At 55.7% G+C, this 16955-nt stretch overlaps 1 protein-coding gene and 1 long non-coding RNA gene across 6 annotated transcripts; one reads left to right on the top strand and one right to left on the bottom strand.

Annotated features, from left to right (window-relative positions):
• Positions 1-379: 379 nt before the first annotated feature.
• efr3a (EFR3 homolog A (S. cerevisiae)) lies at positions 380-16377 on the bottom strand. 5 transcript variants are annotated; one of them, XM_057056538.1, is made up of 23 exons: positions 15964-16377; positions 7494-7570; positions 7278-7405; positions 7024-7174; positions 6697-6818; positions 6472-6621; positions 5698-5838; positions 5379-5457; positions 5156-5291; positions 4498-4665; positions 4309-4423; positions 4178-4229; positions 3921-4093; positions 3775-3850; positions 3227-3388; positions 3003-3134; positions 2871-2938; positions 2577-2704; positions 1927-2012; positions 1761-1809; positions 1585-1688; positions 1458-1507; positions 380-1389 (listed from the first exon to the last, which is right to left on the bottom strand). In XM_057056538.1, exons 1-23 carry the CDS (start codon positions 15971-15973, stop codon positions 1284-1286), a joined length of 2463 nt encoding a protein of 820 aa, XP_056912518.1. In that variant the 5' UTR covers positions 15974-16377; the 3' UTR covers positions 380-1283. The 5 variants fall into 5 exon arrangements, with proteins under 5 accessions (XP_056912518.1, XP_056912519.1, XP_056912515.1 ...); XM_057056539.1 differs by having other exon boundaries at positions 16343-16367; XM_057056535.1 differs by lacking the exon at positions 15964-16377 and adding an exon at positions 9868-9961.
• On the top strand, positions 16306-16771 carry LOC130538691 (uncharacterized). Its single transcript, XR_008953953.1, has 2 exons — positions 16306-16415; positions 16459-16771. It is a non-coding gene; the product is annotated as an uncharacterized LOC130538691 (long non-coding RNA).
• The last annotated feature ends 184 nt before the right edge of the window (positions 16772-16955 follow it).

The following is a 16955-nucleotide window of genomic DNA, read 5'->3' as shown; positions in this document are numbered from 1 at the left end:
TATAAGAGTAATAAGTTAGTAGTAATAGAGTAGTAATAAAGGAGTAATAAAGTAGTAGTAATAAAATAGTACTAATAGAGTAGTAATAAAGGAGTAATAAAGTATTAATAAAGTAGTAGTAATAAAGAGTAATAAAGTAGTAGTAATAGAGTAGTAATAAAGTAGTAATATAGGAGTAATAAAGTATTAATATAGGAGTAATAAAGTAGTAATAAAGTATAATATAGGAGTAATAAAGTAGCAGTAATAGAGTAGTAATATAAGCATAATAAAGTATTAATATAGGAGTAATAAAGTAGTAGTAATAAAGGAGTAATAAAGTATTAATATAGGAGTAATAAAGTAGTAATAAAGGAGTAATAAAGGAGCGACAATGAAGTGATGAGATCAGTTTTATTCAACGTGTCTGAGTGGATGAAGATTTCTATCAAAAACAGAATCTCACAAATGTTTCAGCTTCAGACAAAAGATTTGTTCATTTTCAGTTTTAAAGATCAGAAACCACAGAATCGATCACTAATTGATCACTAATCGATCACTAATCGATCACTAACGAGGCCAGATTTGATCCACCAGATTCTTCATGATCAAAAACAGCAAAATTCGTTCATTGGAATTTTTCACAGCTTAGAAACTTTATTCTGATCCTGATCCGACTTCCTGCCACCGCCCGTATCCCTCCGCCAGGGACTAGTTTACCCCCGCAGAGGAGCCTCAGGCGCCCCCTGGAGGCCGGAGGCTCAACTACAGACGCAGTTTGGCACCTTTGACCTGCACCTGAGGAGTTTGGACTGATTTTTTCGGCACTAACTCGCTAAAGAGTTCAGCAGGTTAGCTGCAGGTTAGCTGCAGGTTAGCTGCAGGTTAGGGGCAGGTTAGCGTGAACATCCGTCGTACCTTCAGAATTACATTCAAACATCAGGAAATAAAACTGCTAAAGTCAAACCCAAACATTCTGACGCTAGCAAACAGCTTTAGCTTAGCAACTACAGAGGCGGGTTCATCGAGTTTTATCAGATTTGGTTGTTTTCATTAATTACTTGCGATTAAAAGCTGAATTATTGCTAGCTAAACCCCAACCAAAGCGCTTATAACCAACTACGGCAACGACGGTGAGATGTGGCGGCCATTTTGTTTGCTAGCCAGTCGTTGACGACTGTTTGCTTTGTCCGTACGAAGCTAAACCTAGCTAAAACCTAGTGCAACAGCTAGCAGCAGAGTGAATTTGTGTTGGTGATGACGACGTCCCGACGCTTGGCGGCGTTTACGTGGCTTCGCTCCGGTCAGTAGACGCAAAGGTCGGGAAACTTCATCTCGTAGACGGGCACCGACTGATGCTGCGTGTGACCCGCGGACAGCGACACCACTCCGGACGGGCTGGGGGGGGGCCTGTGGGGGGACAGCAGCTGTTAGCTAACGCGGCGCGTCACACAGGAGCCACGTGCAGGTCACCTGACCTGATGGTGAGTTCGAAGATCTGAGCCAGACGGTCGTGCAGCATGTTAGCCTGCGGAGGACACGGCAGTTTAGCGCCGCTGGTTAGCAGCTGGTTAGCAGCTGGTTAGCATCATCATCTGCTGCTACCTTGGACTCGCAGTGGGCGGCGAGCTCCTCAAACGGAGCTTTCTGGAACTTCTCCATCACCTGGCGCCGCCTCTCGCGCTCCTGCTCCTCCAGACCTGTGGTATCTGAGGACACCGGTTCTGTCAGTCACATGTCCAACCTGTCCACATGTCCTGACCTGGACCGTCTCCCTTTACCGATGGCCTTCTTCAGCGTCTCGAACGTGATCTCCTCCGCCAGCTGGGACTGCAGACAAACAAAGGTCCATGAGACCTGAAGAGGCGCCAACAGAACCGGCCAACAGAACCGGCCAACAGAACCGGCCAACAGAACCGGCCCGTAGGACGCCGTTGTAATCCTAACCTTGTCTGGAAGGCTGTTGGACAAGATGTCCACCTGAAGGGACATGGTGTCCACGAAGCTCTTCCTCCTGGTCAGACGGTCTTCATCTACAGGATGAGACGCAGATTAATAATCCGGATCTAACAAAACCAGGACTGGAGTTCCAGGACTGGACTCCCAGGACTGGACTTCCAGGACTTCCAGGTTTTCCTCATCTACAGCGACGTTTATCTTCTCCCTTAAACTGTCGGAGCTCGACGCTAATATACCGGGCTAACGAAAATGTTAGCTGACAGTTAGCTTATATACTCACCGTCACGGAGCCAATGAAGAGCAAGAAAAAGAGAAAAGGATCAGAGGTTGCGCTGCTAAGAGCTAACAGGCTGCTAACCAGCTGCCAACAGGCTGCTAACAGGTTGCTAACCAACCATTCAAGTCTAAAGAACTCCGTCTGAAAGGAACTAAAAATTCCCAGACGAATGCTAGCACTGATGCTAAGCTAACAGGGGTCTCCAGGTTGATGCTAAGCTAGCGCGGTACCTCTGGACGTCTGTTTGCATCGGTGCAGGATTTTCCCGACTGTGTACAAGACTGAGGCGGCAAGAAAAACAGACCATCAAGGTTACGTCTGTGTCCCCCAGGAGGACCCGGGTTCCTCTGAGGTTCCTCACCTGTCACCTGAGGAACGTAGGGCAGCGAGAGCTTCTCCACGTTGTATCCCGGCCCGGCCAGACATTCCGCCATGTCGGCGCTCTGGAAGTACAGCGGCTGCTCGTCCTTCTCCAGAGTTTCAGGAAGTCTGAGGACAGAAGCAAGAAAGATCGGACCTGATGGTGGAGAAGCTGTTCTCCAGGAACGTGTGGCTCAGGTGGTTCCACATTTGGGTTAGATTTAAAGTGAGGAGCATCAGCAGGAACATCTGGTCAACGGGCCTCCAGGTCGGAGGTCCTGTCCACCAAACTTACGGACACTTGTCTCTGAACACGTGTTCCGGGAGCAGATACGGCGCCATCAAGGTCCTCAGCTCGATGACCTGAGGAGAGCGAAGCGTCAGCCGGTGGGTCCAGCAGCCGCAGGAACCCAGGAACATCCCTCACCTTGCTGACGTGCTGGCAGAAGGGAGGGTTGGCGATCATCTGGCTCAGGAAGTTCAGGTACGCCGCCACCAGCGCCATGACGCCGCAGCGGTTGAACATGGGCAGGTTCTCCTCGTTAGCCAGCGTCATCTCCTGCAGGAGACCAGAGAAGACCAGGAGGGATCAGATGGTTAAAAACGTGGTTTCATCCATCGTTGTGAGCTGAGGTTGAGGAGAAGATCCACCTGTAGGGCGACGGCGAGGCGGATGAGGTCCACAATGACGTCCTCGTTGGCCAGCTCGATGGTGAGGATGGCGAGCGTGGTGAAGAGCAGCTCAAAGTTCTTGTGGACGTTGTCTTCCTCCTTACAGCCCAGGTAGATGTGGCGGTACAGCTGCTGCCCGTGCTGCAGAGAAGGTGAGAGGAACCTCAGAGAAGGTCAGAGATCAGAGGAACCTCAGAGGAGGTCAGAGGAACCTCAGAGAAGGTCAGAGATCAGAGGAACCTCAGAGAAGGTCAGAGATCAGAGGAACCTCAGAGAAGGTCAGAGGAACCTCAGAAGGTCAGAGGAACTTCAGAGAAGGTCAGAGGAACCTCAGAGTAGGTCAGAGGAACCTCAGAGGAGGTGAGAGGAACCTCAGAGGAGCTCAGAGGAACCTCAGAAGGTCAGAGGAACCTCAGAGAAGGTCAGAGGAACCTCAGAGGAGGTCAGAGGAATGTCAGAAGTTCAGAGGAATGTCAGAGAAGTTCAGAGGAACCTCAGAGGAACCTCTGAGCGCCCCTTCATCCTACCTTCTTCATGAAGGCCACATCCTGTTTGGAGATCTTCTCTCGTTTGATCTTCAGCGCTGCCACGTTGGGGATGATCCTGCAACAGACCAGCAGATGATGGAGGTCTGGACGGGGAACCATCACCACCGCGGCGCCGCAGCTCCCACCTGATGCCTCGCAGCTTGGCCCGGTTGTCATGGCGATCGATGATGTTGTGCAGGATCTCCAGCACCAGCTGTCTCAGCTCGACGTCCTCCATCAGGGAGATGGAGAAGAGCGGATCCAGGAAGGACGGAGGCAACGCCGCCACCATGGACTTGGACTTAAAGCCAGAGGTCACCTGGGGACAGAAGAGGACAAGCTAGCCCATGCTAACCTAGCATGCTAACACTAGCGAGCTAACGTGTGTGTGTGTGTGTGTGACCATGATGAGGGAGCTCAGCAGCATGGTCTGGATCCTCTTGGTCCCCTGATGTCTGCAACATCAAACACAGCAGATCTTCAGTCAGGAGTCACTTCCTGTCCGGACCACCCTGACCCAGGTCCTGGACCGACCCGATCTTGACGGTGTCCAGCGTGTGACAGGGCGTCCCGCACACAGGAACCTTCCCCATGATGAACATCATGACCTCGGCCCGTTGGTAGTCCGGCAGGTTCCCCCCGAAGAACCCTGGAGACACAGACCACAGAAGGTCAAAGGTCAGCCGGAGGGGCGGGCTCCCGTCCCCGAGCAGGAAGTGGTACCGATGGTCTGGATGATGGCGTTCTGGACCACCCGCTCCTCGCTCTCCCTGCTGCGGCCCGAGGAAACGCTGGCGGCCGAGTTCCTCCGGGAGCCGTCGCCCAGCTCCAGGTCCACGCTGATCCTCAGGTGCTTGAGCAGCGTGTTGAAGACCTCCAGCACGGTGGGGCCTGGGCACACGCACGTGCACGCGCACACACACACACACACACACTCGGTCATGTGCGCCCATCTGAAGCTAGCTACCTGATGCTAACAGTAGGGGGGCGTCTCTAGGGCTCTCAACGGTCCAACACGTCACCACGCTGATCTACAGCTGACAGGGGCGGGGCTACCGCTGTCAGGGGCGGGGCTACAGCTGACGGGGCGGGGCTACAGCTGACGGGGCGGGGCTACGACTGACGGGGGCGGGACTACAGCTGTCAGGGGCGGGGCTACAGGTGAGCAGCATACCGAGCCACAGGTGAGGAGGGCTGGAGGCCTCAGTGAAGGTGTGGCTTCCTCTGCTCTCCTGAACCATCCCTGTTCACATCACCTCGGTAAACAGAAGGACCAGGACCAGGGCCGGGGCCGGGGCCGGGGCCGGGGCCGGGGCCAGGGCCAGGGCCAGGACCAGGAACCGCCACTGCTGCTAAGGTCCTACAGAGGTGTGGAACTCACCCACGGAGCCTTTGGCGGCGATGGCCACGGTCTCCAGGAGGACCTGCACGATCCCGGCTCTGACCCGCGGCGTGTCCTTGTTGTGAGTGTCCAGGTGGTTCAGGACCTGCTGGATCACGTGGTGCGAGTGCTGAGCCTGCCACCAAGACCACAACGTGAGACCCTGACCCGTCTGACGGAGTGGGCGGGGCCGTCAGCGACCCGGTGCAGGTTTGGGCCGTACCTGGATGGAGTACATGATGATCCTGAAACAGGACACGGCGAACTCGTTGGGCTCCCACAGGTGGTGGTGGTCCAGGTGCCTGGGGGGACACACACCTGTTGAATAGCCAGCATTGTGAGGACGCATGGAGGTCAAAGGTCACGCGTGTCCTTCAAGTTCCTCCTCCTGCAGGAGGTCCACAGGTGAAGGTCCACAGGTGAAGGTTCACCTGTGGACCTTCACCTGTGGACCTTCACAGCTAACAGCCGTGACCCGCAGCAGATCCAGCTCAGGCCCAGTGTGGAGGCCGGTCCGGACCAGGACAGGGACGTGTACTCACACCAGGACGGGCCGGACGGCGTTGTTCATGTTCCCGTAGGCGGCCCGGCCCAGCAGCTCCCTGAAGCAGGTCTCCGCCAGCGTGGACGGGTTCTCCTCGCCGTCCTGACCGGCCACCAATGGCGTGCTTGGATGCACCGCCCTGCCAGAGAGAGAGATGAGTCCAGACTGGTTCATGTACAGAACCTGCTGACGGAGGACCAGCACCAGCACCAGGACCAGGACCAGGACCAGGTCTCATATTTTCTGTCCTGCGTCTCTGAGCTGAGGGACGACGTCTCGTCCACCAGGACCGATCAAATCCCAAAGTCCTCCACACGGGGGGGGGGGGGGGGGCGGAGGGACGGGGGGGACAGAGGCCAAAAATAGATTTCTGTTCACATGGAAACCACCAGAACCAGGCGGAGCAGGGACGCGAGGACGAGGAGACACAGGCGGGAAACGTCCTCTGAGGTTCCTGGGCTCAAACCCATCAGAAATGATCACGGCTCTGATCCGATCATGAGGCTGATTCGGACCTGCAGGTTCTTCTCTTCTGTTGGTCCAAACCCTAACCCTTCAGTCAGATCAGACGTGACAGAACCAGACCAGAACCCAGCCTGGGGTCAGACCCAGACCCAGACCCAGACCCCAGCCTGGCCCAGACCCAGACCCAGACCCAGACCCCAGCCTGGGGTCAGACCCAGACCCAGACCCCAGCCTGAGTCAGACCCAGACCCAGACCCCAGCCTGACCCAGACCCCAGCCTGACCCAGACCCAGACCCGACCCCCTACCTGTCCAGGTCTTCGCTGTCCTGCATGTTGAACAGCATGGAGGGGACCAGCTTGTCCATGTGCTGGGGCTCCCAGATGATGGCCTGCAGCTCGTCGTTGACCGTCTTCCTGACCACGCCCTGCAGGCCCCTGATGCCGGCCACACGGATCCTGGGGACATAGCAACAAAGCTAGGTAGCTACAGCAGAGCCAGAACCTGGGGTGGAACACGTTTCTGGGCCTCACCTGGTTCTGGTCTCCGGATCCTCGTGGGTGGAGTGGCACATGGCGCTGAACTGGGACACGAAGAAGTCGTAGCGCCGGTGGTAGGAGGGCGTGTCCTCCTCGATGTTGGCGAACTTTACAAACTGGAGAAGATGTTGCATCACCGTTAGGGTCAGAGCTCAGAACCAGAACCCAGAGCTCAGAACCAGAACTCTGGGCTTCCTGGAAATGATCATCACTATTTCCAGAATGAGCCTCAGGCCTGCAGGCCCCAGTGAGGGGAACTGGGCCGGACCGGGCCAGGCGGGTTTAAGCTGGTTCAGACTAACTAAAGAGATGAAATCGTACCGAATTGGTTCCCAGGACCTGCAGGTCCGGTTCCCTGGACTCCAGCAGCTTGGCCACCATGTGCAGGAAGCTCTCCACGAAGGGTTTGATGCTCTGGGAGTGGCAGGCCATCAGCAGCTGGTCCAGGGCCTCCATGGCGATCACCACGTACCTGCACCGGCACCACAGTCCGGGTCACACCGGCACCACCGGTCCAGCACCTGGACCGGCTCTTATGGAGCCGAGGTCAGGAGCGTGCACGTGTGAGGTCTCACCCGTAGCGGTGGCGCACCACGTCGTGGCTCAGCCTCTTGGCCAGGTACTCTCCGATCCGGTCCAGCTTCTCTGGAGCCGACACGGCGTAGAAGGTCAGCTTCTCCATGTCGGACTTACTGAGGCCGTCCTGAGGAGAGACGCGGGTTAAAGACCGGCCAGAGGTTCTGGCACCAGACCCGTCATCACCGACCCAACAGGAAGCTCCATGAACTCACCTTTGGGTCCTCGGGGAAGATGTTGTCCACCAGGCGTTTGTACCTGGGCCTTAGTGGACCACAGCAACCACAGACTCCTGCAAGCACAGCAGACAGCAGCATGAGAAGCTCCAGGAGACCAGCATCTAGGCTCCAGGAGACCACCATCTAGGCTCCAGGAGACCAGCATCTACACAGGCTCCAGGAGACCAGCATCTACAGGCTCCAGGAGACCAGCATCTACACAGGCTCCAGGAGACCAGCATCTAGGCTCCAGGAGACCAGCATCTACAGGCTCCAGGAGACCAGCATCTACAGGCTCCAGGAGACCAGCATCTAGGCTCCAGGAGACCAGCATCTAGGCTCCAGAGACCACCATCTAGGCTCCAGGAGACCAGCATCTAGGCTCCAGGAGACCACCATCTAGGCTCCAGAGACCAGCATCTACAGGCTCCAGGAGACCAGCATCTACAGGCTCCAGGAGACCAGCATCTAGGCTCCAGGAGACCAGCATCTAGGCTCCAGGAGACCACCATCTAGGCTCCAGGAGACCCCCATCTAGGCTCCAGGAGACCAGCATCTACACAGGGTCCAGGAGACCAGCATCTACACAGGGTCCGGAGACCAGCATCTACAGGCTTCAGGAGACCAGCATCTACAGGCTCCAGGAGACCAGCATCTACACAGGTCCAGGAGACCAGCATCTAGGCTCCAGGAGACCAGCATCTACAGGCTTCAGGAGACCAGCATCTACACAGGGTCCAGGAGACCAGCATCTACACAGGGTCCAGGAGACCAGCATCTACAGGCTCCAGGAGACCAGCATCTACAGGCTTCAGGAGACCAGCATCTACACAGGGTCCAGGAGACCAGCATCTAACAGGCTTCAGGAGACCAGCATCTACACAGGGTCCAGGAGACCAGCATCTACAGGCTTCAGGAGACCAGCATCTACACAGGGTCCCGGAGACCAGCATCTACAGGCTTCAGGAGACCACATCTCTACAGGCTCCAGGAGACCAGCATCTACAGGCTCCAGGAGACCATCATCTACAGGCTCCAGGAGACCAGCATCTAGGCTTTAGGAGACCAGCATCTAGGCTTCAGGAGACCAGCATCTACACAGGCTCCAGGAGACCAGCATCTACAGGCTCCAGGAGACCAAATCTACACAGGCTTCAGGAGACCAGCATCTAGGCTTCAGGAGACCAGCATCTACACAGGCTCCAGGAGACCAGCATCTACAGCTCCAGGAGACCAGCATCTAGGCTCCAGGAGACCAGCATCTAGGCTCCAGGAGACCAGCAGGGGGCACCTCTGGGTCCCACAGGCGCCAGGAGACCAGCAGGGGGCACCTCTGGGTCCCACAGGCTCCAGTCTGGTCTACAATGTTCAGACCAGTATTAGCAGGACGGATCAGGACTCAGATGGAGATCCATCACATGGATCCACTGGAGCTTCAGCAGATCCAGACGTGGAGACCTGAACCTGTAGGTGAGCGGCCTGGGCCGGGACACGGAGCCGTCGCCTCGGTAACCAGAGAACACCAACCCAACCTACCGGGACCCAGCAGTCCTGGTCTGGAGGAGGCGCCGCTGTACATGGAGACCTCGGTCCCAGGAACCTGCCTGTAGCTCCTCAGGGTAGGTACGCAGAGAGAACTGACCTCTGACCTCCCAGTCCAGCTGTGGATCCGTGTGGACTGAGGGGTCTCGCAGGCTCTGGGAACACGTCTCACTGAGCAGCCAATCAGCCGCCGGCTCCGGTCAGGTGATTCTGAGGAGGCGGCGCCGGTCTGACGGCTCAGGTTACAGAGCGCCGTGTTCTCAGGACAACCTGATCCAGCACATGACGCACAGGGGAGTCCAGAACCTTCGCTGCCTGGTCCCTACAGCAGCTGCAGAGGCTCCGCCTCTCCAGGTAGATCCTCCTCATCCAGGGATGGAGACAGAAGAGCCAGAGAGGCGTCAGGGGTCCAGGATGGACCAGGATGGACCAGCATGGACCAGCATGGACACGGCGCCCTGGGGTCCATGATGGACCAGGATGGACCAGGATGGACCAGCATGGACACGGCGCCCTGGGGGCCGAGGGACCAGGATGGAACAGCATGGACCAGGATGGACACGGTGCTGGTCCGGTCTGGCCCATCTGGTCCGGTCTGGCCCGGTCTGGTCCGCATCTCCACCCCCCACTGCTGCTGGGGGCGGCAGCTCCAACGTTACAGCGTTCTCCTCTCCACACCCACAGAACCGGCTCTGATCCAGAATGCTGGTGATGAAGATCAGCAGGAACAACAAAAGACCCAGATGAAGTTCCCCTTCTGGGGGGGGGGGGGGAGCTCCTCCAGGTGGGGCGGTGAGGGACCAGGGGAGATGTTCGGGCTGGACCTCACCTACAGGAACATCTTCTCCACCCTCAGAGCAACGACCTGGAACAGGTGGTTCTGGTGTCACCCTCAGGCTGAGAACCATCGGTTTGGAGCCAAATCAGATCTGGGCTCATTTTCACATGAAGAAGTGCTGAGGAGGTTCCTGCTGAGGAGGTTCCTGCTGAGGAGGTTCCTCTACTACTGTTCCTCCCACGCTTCGCCTGCCTCCTTCCCTCCCTCCTTCCCTCCTTCCTCACCTCCTTCCTTACCCCCCTCCTCTCTCTTTCCTTCCTCCCTCCTTCCCTCCTCCCTCCCTCCCTCCCTCCCTCCCTCCCTCCTTCCTTCCTCACCTCCCTCCTTCCCTCCTCCCTCCCTCCCTCCCTCCTTCCTCACCTCCTCCTCCCTCCTCCCTCCCTCCCTAACCCTAACCCATCGCCCCCCCCCACACTGTTCCTGGTGGCTCTCTCAGTCCCTGGAGAAGCTTCCTGTCGTTGCCCCGGCGACAGACTGATGGAGAGCGCTGCTCCCTTACTGGGTTTCTGTCCAGGCAAAGTTTGGACCTGGATGGTTCTGAGTGGGCGGAGCTTCACCGTTGGGTTTCTAGAATCTGCAGGCAGTGGTTACACAACAGTGTTGATGCTGCACACACAGCCCACAAACACTCAAAATAAAAAATCAATGATGCACCAGTCTGGGAAGATAATAACACACACACACACACACACACACACACACACACACACACACACCACACACACACACACACAGCTCCTCAGTGTGTGAGGAGAACAGGTTTTCAGGAACGACTGTTTGTGCCTGTGATGCCACCAGGGTGCAGCAGGGGGCGCTGTGGGCCGCTCACTCTGAGGGGGCGTGGTCTAAAACTCCAGGCTTTGATGCTGGGCTGGGAATGATCACTTAGCTTGTGAGGCTACGGGTCAGTACGGGTCAGTACGGGTCAGTACGGGTCAATACGGGTCAGTACAGGTCAGTACGGGTCAGTACGGGTCACTACAGGTCACTACGGGTCAGTACAGGGTCACAGGCTGCGTGTCTTTGATCCTGGACTGAGTACTGATCCACTCTGTCCCAACAAACTCACCAGAGAGGAAGCAGAGATGGATCCTGGCCAGAATGACCCTGAAGGTCACAGCAGGGACCTGAAGGTCAGACGCATCTTCTCACCTCAGTGATGTCACAGCCTCTGAACTAATCAGCAGCCAGATGAGCATGTCAGTCACATGACCCCCGTCTGCCTGGAGGAGCCTGCTGGGTCACCTGATCACAGGTGAACTTCCCAGGGCCACCAGCAGGGGGCGCTGCAGCCTGCTGGGGTCAGATGTTGATCAACAGCAGCATCTGACAGGAGCAGAAGAAGAAGCAGCTCCACACACCTCTGTGTCCTGCTAACGTGGCTAATGCTAATCCACTGTCTTTATGCTCCGCCTCCTCGGCTTCATCACAGCACTTCCTGCTGCAGCAGCGTGTCACATGACCTGTCAGGTCAGGTGATCGATGCCGTTGCTCATCGTCTGACCTTCTTGTCCTCTGGCAGGAGGACACGTGTCACCACTGCAAACATCTGTCCGTCAGCACGTACGTGCACGCCCCTAATTTAGCCTGAAAGTCAACAGACGGCCAGCAGGACGAGCACGCACACACACACACCACACTCACACACACACACACACACACACACACACACACACACACTCACGCACACACACACACACTGGGAGGGGGGTCTCCAGGAGCTGAGTGCTGGTCTAGTCTGGTCTGGTCTAGTCTAGTCTAGTCTGGTCTAGTCTAGTCTAGTCTAGTCTAGTCTAGTCTAGTCTAGTCTGGTCTGGTCTGGTCTGGTCTGGTCTGGGCTGGTCTGGGTTGGTCTGGGTTGGTCTGGGTTGGTCTGGGTTGGTCTGGTCTGGTCTAGTCTAGTCTGGTCTGGTCTGGTCTAGTCTAGTCTAGTCTGGTCTGGTCTGGTCTGGTCTGGTCTAGTCTAGTCTGGTCTGGTCTGGTCTGGTCTGGTCTGGTCTGGGTTTGAGGGGGCTCACACGTTGAGGGGTGCTGAGGGACTGGGTTCCTGGAGGAACCCTGCTCTGGGTCCAGGCCGCCCCCCGAGGCCGCCCCCACCTGTGTGATGTGGACCTTATTAAATCGGGACCAAAGCTTCAAAGAGCGGCGGATAAAAGCGGCGCCAAGACGCAGGAACAGGCAGAGGCGCCTTTCAAGTTATTTTTAGACACAAATCCTCCTTTGCAGAACAAACCTTCACCGACGCAGAAACATCACACAACAGGGAGGGAGGAACCCACCGGTTCTGATCCGCTTTGGTTCTGCCTGCGTCTGTTCCACCCAGAGCACTGATGCATGCTGGGAAGTCTGAACACAAAGACTGGACCCATGCAGATTTAGACAGTGACGCATTTTCACTTCTGAGACACCAGACAGGAACTAAAGACAGGAACTAAAGACAGGAACTAAAGAGAGGATCTAAAGAGAGGAGCTAAAGAGAGGATCTAAAGAGAGGAGCTAAAGACAGGAACTAAAGAGAGGAGCTAAAGACAGGAACTAAGAGAGGAGCTAAAGACAGGAACTAAAGAGAGGAGCTAAAGACAGAACTAAAGAGAGGAGCTAAAGACAGGAACTAAAGAGAGGAGCACACACTAACACTCTCTCACACTCACTCACTCACACTCACTCACACTCACACACACACTCACTCACACTCTCATACACACTCTCACACACACTCTGTCACTCACTCACACACTCACACACACTCTCACTCACACGCTCTCACTCACACACTCTCACTCACACTCACTCACACCCTCTCACACTCTCTCACTCACACACTCTCACTCACACTCACTCACACCCTCTCACACACTCTCACTCTCACACACACTCTGTCACTCACACACTCTCACACACACACACTCTCACACTCTCACACACACACTCTCTCACTCTCACACACACTCTGTCACTCACACACTCTCACACACACACTCTCACACACACTCTCACACACACACTCTCACACTCTCACACACACCCTGTCCAGCCTTCGGCTCCATCAGATGATGTTGAGGGCATCACATTAGCACTAATGTAATCAAGCCTCCACCACTGGGAGTAATTACAGCTGAGTGCTTGGAGCTGGCAGACACCTCCCACAGAGCTGCGAGCGTTCAGCGGTCCAGACGCCACCCAGGCTCCGGTCTGAGGGGGAGCCTGGGTCTGTGTCTGTCTGTGGTCCAGCAGCCCCCCCGCTCACCTGCCACGGCAGCTGCTGCCACGGCAGCGGCCACCGGGGGCACCGTCGCTCAGAGGTGGAGGTCAGGACGGCGCCTTCACACCAGGACGACCCCAGACAGCACAAGGTCACGCAGCTACAGAGGCTGGTTCTGATCCGAGGACTGACGCAAAGGAGGAGGAAGAAAACCGGGTCAAGACAGAACAGAACCAACACTGGAAGAACCTCCTCACTGCTCCACATCCACTCCTCCACCTCCGCTTCTGCAGGGTCAACCTCTTGTTGCCCTACGTCACTTCCTGCCTTTGGGTCACTTCCTGTCTTTGGTTCACTTCCTGCCTTTGGTTCCCTTCCTGTCTTTTGGTCACTTCCTGCCTTTGGGTCACTTCCTGTCTTTGGTTCACTTCCTGTCTTTGGTTCACTTCCTGTCTTCGGTTCACTTCCTGTCTTTTGGTCACTTCCTGTCTTTTGGTCACTTCCTGTCTTTTGGTCACTTCCTGTCTTTGGTTCACTTCCTGCCTTTGGTTCCCTTCCTGTCTTTTGGTCACTTCCTGCCTTTGGGTCAATTCCTGTCTTTGGTTCACTTCCTGTCTTTTGGTCACTTCCTGTATTTTGGTCACTTCCTGTCTTTGGTTCACTTCCTGCCTTTGGTTCCCTTCCTGTCTTTTGGTCACTTCCTGTCTTTTGGTCACTTCCTGTCTTTTGGTCACTTCCTGTCTTTGGTTCACTTCCTGTCTTTTGGTCACTTCCTGTATTTGGTCACTTCCTGTCTCTGGGTCCCCCCCCACCCTGTGTAGTGCACTCAGTAGTGTGCATGCCATTTAGAATGCTTAGTGTGCATCGCTGTAGCCTATGTTGTGCACTCAATGTATCCCACAATGCAGTGCGAAAAGTCGTGTACAACCGATGCACCCTAACCTGCTAATATGTCCCATCAGCCTTTGCGGCATCACGTGACCACTTGTTAATGGCTGGTGAACCACAGAGATGTCAGACAAATGTAAGTATTGTCTTCTTTCACTTTAGCTTCCTGTGACGTATCTGTGACGTACTGCTGCTTCCTGTGACGTATCTGTGACGTACTGCTGCTTCCTGTGACGTACTGGTGATCCATCCAGGTCCTGCCGGAGTGTCGTCAGCTTGTCCAGCAAATATAATTGGACATTATTTCAGGTACTTGATAGAGAGCCGATAAAGATGTTGCTGACTGTGGAGCCACAGTAGGAGGCAGCTGCCTCTAGACCCCAGCCTCCAGACCCCTGCCTCCAGACCCCAGCCTCCAGACCCCTGCCTCCAGACCCCAACCTCCAGACCCCTGCCTCCAGACCCCTGCCTCCAGACCCCAGCCTCCAGACCCCAGCCTCCAGACCCCTGCCTCCAGACCCCAGCCTCCAGACCCCAGCCTCTAGACCCCAGCCTCCAGACCCCAGCCTCCAGACCCCTGCCTCCAGACCCCAGCCTCCAGACCCCTGCCTCCAGACCCCAGCCTCCAGACCCCAGCCTCTAGACCCCTGCCTCTAGACCCCTGCCTCCAGACCCCAGCCTCTAGACCCCAGCCTCTAGACCCCAGCCTCCAGACCCCAGCCTCCAGACCCCTGCCTCTAGACCCCAGCCTCCAGACCCCAGCCTCCAGACCCCTGCCTCTAGACCCCTGCCTCCAGACCCCAGCCTCTAGACCCCAGCCTCTAGACCCCAGCCTCCAGACCCCAGCCTCCAGACCCCTGCCTCTAGACCCCAGCCTCCAGACCCCAGCCTCCAGACCCCTGCCTCTAGACCCCTGCCTCTAGACCCCAGCCTCCAGACCCCTGCCTCTAGACCCCTGCCTCCAGACCCCAGCCTCTAGACCCCAGCCTCTAGACCCCAGCCTCCATACCCCAGCCTCCAGACCCCAGCCTCCAGACCCCTGCCTCCAGACCCCAGCCTCTAGACCCCAGCCTCTAGACCCCAGCCTCCAGACCCCAGCCTCCAGACCCCAGCCTCCAGACCCCTGCCTCTAGACCCCAGCCTCTAGACCCCAGCCTCCAGACCCCTGCCTCTAGACCCCTGCCTCCAGACCCCTGCCTCCAGACCCCTGCCTCTAGACCCCAGCCTCTAGACCCCTGCCTCTAGACCCCTGCCTCCAGACCCCAGCCTCTAGACCCCTGCCTCCAGACCCCTGCCTCCAGACCCCAGCCTCCAGACCCCTGCCTTGGTCAGATTCACTTCCTGCCTATGGTTCACCTCCTGTCTTTGGTTCACTTCCTGTCTTTGGTCCACTTCCTGTCGTTGGTCCACTTCCTGTCATTGGTCCACTTCCTGTCTTTGGTCCACTTCCTGTCGTTGGTCCACTTCCTGTCGTTGGTCCACTTCCTGTCTTTGGTCCACTTCCTGTCTTTGGTCCACTTCCTGTCGTTGGTCCACTTCCTGTCGTTGGTCCACCATATAGTCCGTTTGCATTCACACAGGTGACCTGTTCACCTGTGGCTCTTATGAATGTGGCAGAAACGCCACGGAGGCGTTTTTATTTTTAAACCTCATCTTCACTGATGGACATAAAGTCTGAACGGCTGCAGGTTTCTGTTGCTGAGTGTCTCAACGCACAGATTAATTCATCCTTTAATGCCCCAGAACTTCAGCTCCTAATGTCAAAACTTAAAGAAGAGGATCCCAAATTGGTCCTTAAAACAGGAACTTGTGCGCAGCAGAAACTATCAAACTCATCTTTCATGTGATCAACATAAATGTACATTAAACCTGATGGTGAATCAGGCAGGACTCCCCAAAAACTGCATGTTCGGAACATCAAACCTCCAATAATCTCAGATCAAAGAACGTGAGCCAGTAAACACGCACGCACGCACACGCACACGCACGGATCTTACCCGCGGGCATCCTGGTGCTAAAGTACCGCAGTCCCTCCGCACGCTGCGCGCTGATTGGCTGGAGGCGACGCTAGTTAGCCTCCATGTAGCTTCTGCTGCTCGCTGCCTTCACCTGGATGTCGACTCCGTCACACCGAATCACCTGGTCACGACGTCACGCGACACTGTGACCGACCGCCGTGACCCTGAGCCCGGACCTCCGAAGCCCCGCTGACGCGCTAACTGCGCCCGCAGAGACGCTGCCGAGCCCCGCCGTCGGTGGCTCCGTCTGTCCGGACGAATTAGCCGCGGAAGCTAACGGGAGAGTCGGCGCGTCGGTGAGCGACGACGGCGCGCGGTGGACCGGAAACAGCAACAGTGTGTTCAGGGACCGACATACCTGTCGGAAAACACGACTTCGCCAGAGCAACTCCCACAGTCAACTTCTCTGCTTCCTGCTCACACACACGGAAGTGTGTGTGCGCGTGTGGGTGTGTGCGCGCGTGGGTGTGTGAGTGTGTGTGTGTGTGAGTGTGTGGGTGTGTGAGTGTGTGCGCGTGTGGGTGTGTGAGTGTGTGTGTGTGAGTGTGTGTGTGTTAGGACAACATTATTGTTCTTATTACAAGTTCTTTACCATGATTAAGCCTCTTGATATTCAGCAGAATCAATTATCAAACATATTGATAATTATCAAACATATTGATGATATTCACCTTGATCTTATAACAACAATAAAAAGACAAACCGAGCTGTTTATTTCTTATTGTCAGTTGTTACATTTGTGAATCACCTGTCCAGGTCAACATAAATAAACAGTTATTTACAATAATGTCTGGTTGTGTACGTTTGAATTTATGCTTCCTGTGAGGTCCAACAGATGCTAATCAGAGCTAAATATAGCCTGTTAGCATCCGAATGTGTGTGAAAGTGTGCTACTTGTGCTCTTTAAGCTCTTTAGGACCTTTTTCCAGCCCCACCAAAAGACTTAGAGGTGATTAAAGGATTTGTACGCG

The sequence above is a fragment of the Takifugu flavidus genome, chromosome 15, assembly GCF_003711565.1.
Source record: "Takifugu flavidus isolate HTHZ2018 chromosome 15, ASM371156v2, whole genome shotgun sequence".
NCBI lineage: Eukaryota > Metazoa > Chordata > Actinopteri > Tetraodontiformes > Tetraodontidae > Takifugu > Takifugu flavidus.
The sequence above is the reverse complement of the archived record's forward strand: the minus strand, read 5'-3'. Positions and strand labels throughout refer to the sequence as shown.

Bases quoted from the DNA above. Each gene is read 5' to 3' on its own strand.
- efr3a (XM_057056535.1), bottom strand. From the start codon at position 9,946: ATGGTTCTCAGCCTGAGGGTGACACCAGAACCACCTGTTCCAGGTCGT. The intron at 5,839-6,471 runs GTAGGGGGTCGG...TCTCTCTGGCAG, and splicing joins GACAGCGAAGACCTGGACAG to GGCGGTGCATCCAAGCACGC. The intron at 3,389-3,774 runs GTAGGATGAAGG...CCTTCTCTGCAG, and splicing joins ATGTGGCCTTCATGAAGAAG to CACGGGCAGCAGCTGTACCG.